Here is a 12,303-nt window from a genome sequence, read left to right as displayed (position 1 = left end):
TTGTATTATTTCTTACCTTTTTCAGTAGGAAATTTTCCTGATACTTTTTATATAATGTCTGATCTTTTTTTAACCTAAATTTCAATCATTTTGCAGTGATATGGTTTACTGTGGAACTTATGACAATGCCTTAGACAATGACAACTATAATCTTGCTAAAGGTTTCAATTATCACCAAGGACCTGTAAGAATTTCTTTTTATTTCTTTGACTTTTTAATTTGTTATTTTTCAGAAAATTTTAGATATTCACAGCTCTTTTCTCTTCATTTTTATATTTTTCAGGAGTGGCTATGGCCTGTTGGGTATTTTCTTCGTGCAAAATTGTACTTTTCCAGATTGATGGGTCCGGAGACTACTGCAAAAACTATATTTTTGGTTAAAAACGTCCTTTCTCGACATTATGTTCATCTTGAGAGGTAAGTCATCAGAGCATGTAATTTCTGAAATTAGTGTTTCGTGTTTAGACTTAAATTGAAGAAAGCAAGGAAAACCACTAGACCATTCAGGTATGACCTAAATCAAATCCCTTACAACTATACAGTGAAAGTGACCAATAGATTCAAGGGATTAGATCTGATAGACAGAGTGCCTGATGAACTATGGACAAAGGTTCATGACATTGTACAGGAGACAGGGATCAAGACCATCCCCAAGAAAAAGAAATGCAAAATGGCAAAATGGTTGTCTGAGGAGGCCTTACAAATAGCTGTGAAAAGAAGAGAAGTGAAAGGCAAAAGAGAAGAGGAAAGATATACTCATTCGAATGCAGAATTACAAAGAACAGCAAGGAGAGATAAGAAAGCCTTCCTCAGTGATCAGTACAAAGAAATAGAGATCTCTTCAAGAAAATTAGAGACACCAAAGGAACATTTCATGCAAAGATGTGCACAATAAAGGACAGAAATGGTATGGACCTAACAGAAGCAGCAGATATTAAGAAGAGGTGTCAAGAATACACAGAAGAACTATACAAAAAAGATTGTTCATGACCGAGATACTCACGATGGTGTGACCAGTCACCTAGAACCAGACATCCTGGAACACGAAGTCAAGTGGGCCTCAGAAAGCATCACTACGAACAAACCTAGTGGAGATAATGGAATTCCAATTGAGTGCTTTCAAATCCTAAAGGATGATGCTGTGAAAGTGCTGCACTCAATATGTTAGCAAATTTGGAAAACTCAGCAGTGGCTTTAGGACTCGGAAAGGTCAGTTTTCATTCCAATCCCAAAGAAAGGCAATGCCAGAGAATACTCAAACCACCACCCAGTTGCACTCATCTCACACACTAGTAAAGTAATGCTCAAAATTCTCCAAGCCAGGCTTCAATAGTACATGAACCGTGAAATCCCAGGTGTTCAAGCTGGTTTTAGAAAAGGCAGAGGAACCAGAGATCAAGTTGCCAACATCCATTGGATCATCGAAAAAACAAGAGAGTTCCAGAAAAACATCTACTTCTGCTTTAATGACTGTGTGAAAGCTTTTGACTGTGTGGATCACAACAAACTGTGGAAAATTATGAAAGGGATGGGAATACCAGACTACCTGACCTGCCTCTTGAAAAATCTGTGTGTGGGTCAGGAAGCAACAGTTAGAACTGAACAAGGAACAACAGACTGGTTCCAAATCAGGAAAGGAGTCCGTAAAGGCTGTATATTGTCACCCTGCTCATTTAATGTATATGCAGAGTACATCATGAGAAACACTGGGAAGGATGAAGCACAAGCTGGAATCAAGATTGCCGGGAGAAATATCAATAACCTCAGATATGCAGGTGACACTACCCTTATCACAGAAAGTGAAGAAGACTTAAAGAGCCTCTTGATGAAAATGAAAGAGGAGAGTGAAAAAGTTGGCTTTAAGCTCAACATTCAGAAAAGTAAGATCATGGCATCTGGTCCCATCACTTCATGGCAAACAGATGGGGAAGCAGTGGAGACAGTGACAGACTTTTATTTTTGGGGGCTCCAAAATCACTGCAGATGGTGACTGCAGCCATGAAATTAAAAGGCACTTGCCTCTTGGAAGGAAAGTTATGACCAACCTAGACCACATATTAAAAAGCAGAGACATTACTTTGCCAACAAAGATCTGTCTAGTCAAAACTATGGTTTTTCCAGTAGTCATGTATGGATGTGCTGCTGCTGCTGCTAAGGCACTTCAGTCGTGTCTGACTCTGTGCGACCCCATAGACGTCAGCCCACCAGGCTCTCCCATCCCTGGGATTCTCCAGGCAAGAACACTGGAGTGGGTTGCCATTTCCTTCTCCAGTGCATGAAAGTATGGATGTGAGAGTTGGACTATAAGGAAAGCTGAGCACCGAAGAATTGATGCTTTTGAACTGTGGTGTTAGAGAAGACTCTTGAGAGTTCCTTGCACTGCAAAGAGATCCAACCAGTCCACCTTAAAAGAAATCAGTCCTGAATAGTCATTGGAAGGACTGATTTTGAAGCTGAAACCCCAATACTGTGGCCACCTGATGCAAAGAACTGACTCATTTGAAAAATCCCTGATGCTGGGAAAGATTGAAGGTGGGAGGAGAAGGGGACAACAGATGAGATGGTTGGATGGCATCACTGACTCAATGAACACGCATTTGAGTAAACTCCAGGAGTTGGTAATGAACAGGGAAGCCTCTCGTGCTGCAGTCCATGGGATTGCAGAGTCAGACACGACTGAGCAACTGAACTGAACTGAGTGTTTAGTCAATTTATTAGCTATTAAGTAAATGGCTTTTCCATAGAATTTATTTCTGTATATTCTATGTATCACAATGAAATTTGAAAGTTGTACTCTTTAACACACGTTCTATGTAATTTTCACCTTATTTTAATTATTTAAATTGTTATTTAAACACTTGATATTGCATGATTTTTATGTGTGATGGAATAACCTTTGGTTTTTTTTAATTTTTCTAATATTTTTTGATATGGTTAGTACAGGATATATACAAAAACTGAAGGTCTCAGGCTTGGCCTTTTGAGTTCACCTGTTTGAAGATATATTGATAAATATTCTCATAAATGGTTTTATAATATTATAATTAAAATGTCAGTATTGGTGTTTTGACTATTACAAACCCATTTGTCACATCCTTTGTCTGAACTATTAGCAGATAAATAGTATCAGAGTTATGTGCCTTTTTAAGATGATATAACTCGGTCAAAAGCTATCTTAGTTTTACAAATTCTAGATTAATCCTAGATATATGTACATCTTATATGATGTACATATATCATATTTATAATATGCATGAGCAACATATATTTTATCTCCTCTACTACAGGAACACTTGGGGCTTCCATTTATCACCATGAATGTTGTCAAAGTTTTTTTTTCAAAGTTTATTTTCATTAGCTTAAATACAGTCCAGAAACCTTAGTCCTGTCAAACTACTACCTCATCCAGAGATTAAGTCTGAAGTCTTTGTAATGTAAACATTCTTGTGTTCTGACCTTTATTGCATGACAATATTTCCCAATATTTGCATTAGTTTTCTTTCTTCCCTTTTTTCCATGAGGACTAAGAATATCTTGCACTGGAGAGATGATTTTTCTACTTTTGCCTATAATCCCATCCCTCCTACCTGTTCCACGTCCTTGTCAAATGATTATCCTTACTTGGTATTCCACTTGATCCTTCCTTCCTAAGCTATGAAGATACCTGTCAGCCTACCCTAAAACAAAGTCCCTTCATAATGTTCCTACCTCAAGCTTTGTTTTATCATTCTGTTTTCTTTCCAGGATCCACATTTTCTATAGAATTAGTTTTTTTGTTTGTTTGCTTTCTGACCCAACTCAGTCGTCATCACATGCAAGCTGGCTTTTGTTTTGCCCTCACCATTCTGGTGAAGCCACTCAAGAAGATCCTTTCTGGTTCCCAGATCCTATGACTTCTTCTCAGTTCTCTTCTTTGACTGGCTATATAGTTGCTTTCCTCTTTTCATGAAAAACCTATGCTAGCCATAGCATTAAATTTCCCTTGTTAACCTAGTAACAGTAACAATTATAATAGTAGCAAATAATATTTATTGAATACTTAGTATCTTCAGACATTGTTCTAAATGCATTCATATAACATTACTCATTTCATCCAAAAAGCTATATAAGATAGCTACTATTACTGTTTTCTGAGTGTCGCATCTCCCCTTATTAGCTGCGTGGTTGTGGGCAAGTTATTTAACTTCTCTAAGCCTCTGTTTCCTCATCTATTTAAGGTATGTGCCGGTGTTGTTTTGAGGATTAATTTATTAGTACACTAATAAAGATAATAAGATACTAACTCAGATATGAGCTACTATCTCCATTTTATAATGGAAGCTTATAAATTTAAGTAATTTATACACAGTCAAATGGCAAGTAATTTGGTAGAGCTCTTACTAAACTCCAGGCAATATGGTTTCACGGACTGTGCCCTTAACCACTACATGATTGGCTCTATTTGCTGTTTTCCTGGCTTTGCTTTCTGGAACCTAAAAACACATTCATTCTGAAAAAAAATCTATCCTTGATCTTCTTTTCTTTTCTGTCTACCTTGTCTTCTGTTATATTTCACCTAGTCTCACATCTTCACTCTTCAGGTAATCTTGAACTTTCATAAACCCCTCTTCTACTTTTCAACTACTTAATAAACTTCTTACCTTGGATGTCCTTCTGCCATCACTCATTTTCTCTCACAGTTTTTTTCTTCCTATGCTTCCCATCTTTGTTATAGTATTACCATTATTCATGGTCTGCAAGCTCAGACACCCCAGGTACTTTTTAACTTTACTTCATTACCTCTCCAGAACATCCAGATATTTGTCAAGACTTGATTCTAGCTCTCTTCCTTTTAATAACCCACTGTCTTCCTTTCTTTTGCCCGTGCCTAGTCTGTAACTCATAATCTTTTCTCTGGACTAGGCAATCAGCCTCCAGACTTCTACTCTTCTCTCTCCATTTTGTCATATCACCCCAAACAAGCTCAATTTTGTTGACGTGTAACTCTCACAATTTTAATCTTATGTTTAAAATCTTTAGCAATTCCCCATTGGTTACAAAATGAAATCTGAATTATTTAGTTTCCACAATTTTTTCTCCAACTGCCTTTCCATTTTTATTTCTTACTGTTTCCTATAGCTAGTTTTATTACCATTAGCTTTAACTATGAGCTTTGGATTCAAATCTGTCCTTGCTGCTAATTTTCATGTGCAACTTTCAGTAAATTACTTAACGTCTCTGAAATAAATTTCTTCATCTATAAAATGGGAATAATAATATCTCATTACTTGTTGTCAAGATTAAATGAAAAGATAGATCAAAAATATTTGCCACAAATCATGAAATGGTTTCACCTAAAGTACATTATTACTTTTTAAATTTTCTATAGAATCTGTAATAATGTCAGTATTCTCATTCTTGATGTTGATAAGTTGTATTTTTCCTTTTTTTTCCTGATCTGTCTGACTAGAGGCTTATCAATTTTATTGGTCTTCTTAAAGAACCAGCTTTTGAGTTTGTCAATTTTTTTTCATATTATTCAGTTTTTAGTTCATTGATTTCTATGCTAATTTTTATTATTCTCTTCTACTTACTTTAGGTTTATTTTCTTTTTCTGTTTTTTTCAAGGTGTATGTTGAGGTCACTGATTTAAAGACTTCTTCTTTTCTAGTATAGGTACTTAGTGCTAAATTTCCTTCTATGTACTAAATTAACAATACCTCAAAATTCTGATGTGTTATGTTTTTTTAATTCAGTTGAAAATACTTTCGGTTTTTCCCTTAGCTTCTTCTTTGACTCATAGGTTATTTATAAAGGTGTTATTTAGTTTTAAAATATTTAGGAATTTTCCAGAGATGTTTCTATAACTGATTTCAAAGTTAATTCTATTGTGGTCAAAAAATGTATTTTATATGACTAATCTTTCTAAACTTATTGATACTTATTTTATAGCTCAAAATATGTTCTAACTAGGTCACTAAACTGCAAGTAAAATAGTGTGCCTTCTGTTATCATTGGGTGGTGGTGTGGTTTAGTTGCTAAGTCATGTCTGACTCTTGCGACCCCATGGACTATAGCCCCGCCAGGCTCCTCTGTCCATGGGATTCTCCAGGCAAGAATACTGGAGTGGATTGCCATTTCCTTCTCCAGGGGATCTTCCCAACCCACAGATCGAACCCAGGTGTCCTGTGTTGCAGGCAGGCTTTACCAACTGAGCTACAAGGGAAGCCACGACATTGGATGGGGTGTTCTTAAAATGTCAACTAGGTTGATGAGCATTAGTCACTCAGTTGTGTCTGACTCTGTGATCCCATGGACTGTAGCTCTCTGGGCTCCTCTGTCCATGGAATTTTCCAGGCAGGAATACTGGAGTGGGTTGCCATTTCCTTCTCCAGGGGATCTTCCTGACCCAGTGATTGAATCCCAGTCTCTTGCATTGCAGGCTAGTGTTGTACAAAATACTTGCAGATTTTCTGTCTACTTGTACTGTGAGTTACCTAGAAAGGTAACATTTTATTTTACAATTATGGATTTGCCTCTTTCTCCTTGAAGTTCTATGTGTTTCTATTCTAGAAGAATAGTTGTGATACCTACCTCATAGGGTTGCCGTGAGTATTAACTGAGATAATGTACATAAAGCACTAGTATTAGAGCATAGTAAATGTACAGTAAGTATCAACTGTACTATTATTCAGGAAAATGAGAAATTTGTGTAGAAATTTGAATTGTTATATTAATTGGCATGTTTTTCCTAATCATTGTCTTTTCCTTCTGCATCATTTCATGTTCGTTTTATAATTTTGTCAAGATCAAACATAGTACATTCATATAATTACAATTTGAGTCTCATAAACTTACTCTAAAAGAAATAAAATTAGGCCTGAGAGGATGTTTATCTCTATACTTACATTACTTGTAGTGGTATTTTCCTGTTTTCGGTACTTAAAGGGACTCCTTTGTAATTGAAAGTCTTAAATCCTAAAGATTGAATGTCAAAGAATAATTTCAGTCTAAGTTCTTTATATGTAATCTTTAGTATAGCCTGTTTTATTTTGTAGTAAATGGGTACATATGATTGTTTTCTAAAAGAGAAGGCAAAAATCACCAGCTGTATTGCCTATTTTATTAATCCAACAAGATATATGTTTGATTATATCTCATAAAATGGCTCTTCTTTCTTAAGATCCCCTTGGAAAGGACTTCCAGAGCTGACCAACGAGAATGGCCAATACTGTCCTTTCAGCTGTGAAACACAAGCCTGGTCAATTGCTGCTGTTCTTGAAACACTCTATGACTTATAGTTGACTTATGCATATTTCTTAGGTATGCAATCAGTTCTGTTGTTGAATGCAGTCATAATGTAATGTAAATGCTTTATATGCACATGCTAAAGTCATTTTTTAAATCTCATTCATATAATATTGATGCCCTAATAGGTAAGACTATAAAGCATTGGTTTTGCTAATGTAGTTTTTGATTTGAGTAAGAAAAAAATTATCACTACCAATGGAATGTTTGTCTTTTGAATTCAATAAGTATTCTTCAAATGTCTAGAAATAAATAATTTGAAAGCCAGAGTTTGAAAAAGAAAAATCATGTAATATTCTTTTTGTACATAAGTGAAATGAAATATGAGAATGTAATAATGAAAGAAATGGAAAAGTATCTTCAAATGGTGGTATATATTTTCTTTAGTAACAGTATATACTGAATAAACTGTGGCTAATTAACCTCCTCAACCTTTTACTAGTAGTATTTCTAGCACCTTCCAAATTGCATTCAGAAGATACTAAATGAATATGGAATGATGGAAATGTCCACCTACAATATATGTTTGTAAGTGAAGCACAGATGTTTATAATGTGCTTTTATTTTTTCCACTCATAGTGTAATATGTTTTTAATACAATGAATTTCAACAGTATATTTAACATATATTTAATTGTGCTAATGATGCATAGGCTATATGAAAAAATCACAAAGTATTAGAAATTTATTTTCTAAGAAAAATTTTATAAAATTAGTCTTGTGTTCCATTTTCCTACTTTGAGAGGGTTTACATTTTCGTAATGCAAACCTTCAGACATATTTATGAGAATTTTAAAGAAAAAGGTACTATATTAATTTTCTAAAAATAACTAGTTTTAGTTTGTGTATAAAAGTGTATTATATTGGTTTCCTATTAACTGAAAACTGTTGACAAGTTTACCATGGAGAACAAGCTTAAAATAGAGATATGAATTCAGCAGTTATCTTGAATCCAATAAAATCACTTGAATAGTTTTTCATGTTATTTTAAGATAGCTTAAATTTGGAAAAGTCATAAAAGAAAAAACACTTAACATTTGTATGATTTGACATTTTTAATAGTACTTATTTTCTAGATGATTTTTTTAAAAACTATCTCTTTTTGTCTCAAGAAGGCACAATTAGATCATTATACTTTCAGCTGAAAGAATATAGTTGCAAAAATCCATTTCATTATTCAGTTGTAACATTTATAGTTAAAATAGTGGTACGATAACACTTTTCTCACCTAGAAGTCATATGCCCAACTCCCTTAACTATGAAGAAAGAGTGAAAATAGGGGAAAACAAGTAAGCTAAAACTTCTGGGTAGTAAAAATATAAAAATGTTTCAGATGCCAAATACCCATGCTCAACCCTACTTCAGTGTTACCTATTGGTTTTCTGGTTTCCCAACCTAAAGCAGATTGACTTTTACATAAGGATGCGTTGATTTCCAAGTTTTCCTTCCTTCTTCACTGTTCAGTGTCTGACCTTCTCTAACCTGTGCAGTTAGAAAAATGACCTTCCTTGAGAGGGAGAACCGTTAGTTATCAAAGATTCACATAGTTCTGTTATAATTAAACTTCTATATTAAAAGTGATAAGAAAAGTAATTAAGACCAACATTAAATCTGCTTAAAAAAAAAGCAAGAAGCAATGGCTGGCTGATGGTTAAATATGATAAGTAAATAAGTAAATGAGTAAATTAATCCTAATAAATAAATAATAACAAGCTGACAATTTTAAAAACAGCCATGTTGGGTTATCTATGGTAGGGCAGATATCCACCTCACCAGTACATTTTTAGGATATCGTATTACACTAGAAAATTAAGCAATTCACATTTTTATTAGGAATATTAATGAAAGAACATTATTATAATCTGCATGGCCTATTTTAAAGCTTAAGAAGCATGTTACACATTATTTTATCAAAGATTGTTAATATTAATAGCTTTAGATTTTAGAGGGATAAATGTTGTTTGACTAAAAAACGTTTAAATAGAATACTTCATTCCTCTGTGGTGTTGAATGAGGTACCATTATATCACATATTGAGAATGGTTCTGTGCCCTGATTCTTAATCAATTCAGATCAGTCTTACTCTTTTACTTGAGAAGTTTGCCAGTTTAACCAGTATGCTGTGATAATTTAATACGTTTCACAGATAACTGAGGAAACATGAGACCTGTCATCCTGTCTATGAACGTTATGTAATGCATTTCTGATATGTCTTCACCTGCTCTGTCTAGTAGGCAACTGTCATTTTTATGTCTGTGCCAAGAAAATAAAAATCTTTTCTAAAGGACTGTATTTTGCATTTATTCCATTATTTAGCAGTTAACTAATTTGTTGATGCTTATTTACTACTACCATTTATTCAGGACTTGCTTATTTGGGGTGCTTTATCTTTTTGCAGTATGTATGGAAACAAAGATAGGAGGAAGAATTTTAGGCTGTTTGGTAATTTATTTAATTAGCCATGTTGAAATTAGGAGCAAAGTTAACTTTTGATGTATAAATTGACCTATGTTGAATATGTTAGCAGCTATACATACTCCAGGTTATTTCCTGGAATCATTTGCGCTACTGTGAATTTTTTTACCTTTCATGAGTATGAGTGAATTGGTCAAACTTGCCACACTTATTTATAGAAATCTTCAGTGCACCAAAATAATAAACTCATGTTTAAGTTGCTCAGTTCAGAGGTGGTTTTTCCATTTGTATAAGACTTGCACTATTAAATAATACTGATACGTTGTCATTTGGGCAGTTTTTTCCAAATATATATTTCTTAGCATATCTGGTATTGGGTTTGTCAGCTACAAATTGGCAGTTACCAAGAGCATTGCCAATCACAAGGCATCTGCCATCTGCCTCTACTGAGATTGAACCCCATGCTGCTATAGCTGGTGACCTTCAGAGAGAGGCACTCTGTGCTCCAGGGAATCCGGTGGGACAGGTCTTTAGTTGGATGTTTTTAGGAACAGATTTTATGATCTCAATCCTTGCATCTCCTCATATCTAGAGAAGCACTAAATCCATTCATGGTGACATCAGACCCTCATGACTAACAAAAAACCTTTTGTAAATTGAGTGCTTCATGGTATTGAACTCCCTCTTCACCAAAACCTTATACATTGACTTTCCCTCACTGCTGCTTTGGAGCAGTCTCTCAGAGCTATCTGAGATGCTGCCTCCCGGGCTGCAGTCCTCATTTTGCCCCAAATAAAACTTGGACTCTGTGGGAGAGGGCGAGGACAGGATGATATGGGAGAATGGCATTGAAACATGTAAATTATCATATGTGAAACCAATCACCAGCACAGGTTCGATGCATGATACAGGGTGCTCAGGGCTGGTGCACTGGGATGACCCAGTGGGATGGGATGGGGAGGGAGGTGGGAGGGGGGCTCAGGATGAGGAACTCATGTACACCCGTGGCTGATTCATGTCAATGTATGGCAAAACCAATACAATGTTGTAAAATTAATTAATTAATCTTAAAAAAAAGAGAGAATAGCAGCTGCTTTTCAATTCTGAGAATCCCTTACTCTTCCTTACATCCAGGAAATTAGTTGGTTATTTTAAAAAGCTAATTTAAACCTATTTGGGGGACAAAAGGTGTCAAATATTCAGTAAAAATTCAACTATTACATCTCTGACCAGTTTTATTCATAAGTTATTATTTCTTTTTTTCATTTAATTTTATTATTTTATTTTTTCCCAAAGTTTAAATTTTTTATTATTGGGATGTAACCAGTTGACAAAGTTGTGGTAGTTTCTGGTGAACAGCAAAGGGACTCAGCCACACTTATACGTTTATCCATTCTCTCCTAAACCCCCCACCCAGTCAATGTTAAAAAAAGAATGTACATTTGATTATAGAAAATAGTTCTCATTAAATAAGGCCTAATAAAGGAATAAAAAAAAACTCTCAAGTTGTACATCTTTTTTAGTCGACAGGTTAGAGGTTTTTTGTTTAACTTACAGAAACTTTCATTTTTATTTAATTAGATATTTTAGTGTTTTTATCTTTGTGAACTCTTCTGTCTCTTCAAAATTTAACTGAAATTTTAATCAAAAAAATTTAATCAATTCAATAATAAACTTTTATTTCTGTGTTATATTCTGGCTTTATATTTATATGTTTATAGCAGCATACAGTATGAGGTGCACCTTTAAAGAAGAATAAGTAAATGAACAGCCATGAACCCAACATAGAATTAAAAAACTGAAACAAATTTTCTGTCCCCAGTTTAAGCAATGCTGAGACCAAACAAAGACAATAGCAGTGTATTCCAGGAGCTCTGCTCTAGGAAAGTAAGATGATAAAACCACTACAACAGTTTGCTCACCAGGATTTCTCTGATGACAGCTGCAGCAAAATTTGCTTCATAGGTCCTTGGGAATGTGGCAAATTTTACACTGAAAACTGGGAGCCAAACACCTTCCAAATCTATCAAATCATCTGACAGGCCTGTGAGAGCCACAGCATCAAACTCAGGATGACTACTCAATCTACTGTCTTAACAGAAATAAGCAGGATGGTGGAAAGGCTACATGTTGTGTGCTAGAGAATGGTCCCCAGTTTAACATGATCTTTGAAATTAGAAAAGTTGTTCTTAGGTGCTACATTTTATTGAAATTTAACTTGAAAATGCATTTACCACGTGGTTGTCATAACTCCCTTTCTGTCCAGTCAAGTAGTTCAAGAATGTTTTGTATAATTTACTGTTTTAAAGGGTTTCCCAGGTGGCTCAGCGGTAAAAAATCTGATTGCAATGCAGGAGATGTGGGTTCAATCCCTGGGTGAGGAAGATCCCCTGGAGAAGGGCAGGCAACCCACTCCAGTATCCTTACCTGGAGAATCCCGTGGATATAGGAGCATGGTGGGCTACAGTTCATGAGGTTGCAAAGAGCTGGACATGGCTGAGCACAGCGCTGCTTTAAAACTTGGGTGACAGGTTTTTCTCTCTTCCCTTTTTTCTTCCAGTTTTGTTTTTATCACTGACTCTTTTTGTCTTTTATAATCCTG

General features: G+C 35.0%; 1 protein-coding gene and 1 long non-coding RNA gene across 4 annotated transcripts in view; one reads left to right on the top strand and one right to left on the bottom strand.

The window, feature by feature from the left end:
- Positions 1-9,573, top strand: part of AGL (amylo-alpha-1, 6-glucosidase, 4-alpha-glucanotransferase) — a 76,525-nt gene extending 66,952 nt beyond the window's left edge. For both annotated transcript variants that reach the window (XM_061121307.1, XM_061121308.1), the window contains exons 32-34: positions 97-184; positions 284-417; positions 7,163-9,573. In XM_061121307.1, coding sequence (XP_060977290.1) covers positions 97-184; positions 284-417; positions 7,163-7,280 — 340 coding nt within the window. In that variant the 3' untranslated portion in view covers positions 7,281-9,573. The remainder of the gene's footprint in view (positions 1-96; positions 185-283; positions 418-7,162) is intronic.
- The window catches only part of LOC133041004 (uncharacterized), a 47,511-nt gene that overhangs the window by 17,898 nt on the left and 17,310 nt on the right, over positions 1-12,303 (bottom strand). The window lies entirely within an intron of this gene.

The sequence above is a fragment of the Dama dama genome, chromosome 20 (genome assembly GCF_033118175.1).
Source record: "Dama dama isolate Ldn47 chromosome 20, ASM3311817v1, whole genome shotgun sequence".
In the NCBI taxonomy this organism is placed as follows: Eukaryota; Metazoa; Chordata; class Mammalia; order Artiodactyla; family Cervidae; genus Dama; species Dama dama.
The sequence above is the reverse complement of the archived record's forward strand: the minus strand, read 5'-3'. Positions and strand labels throughout refer to the sequence as shown.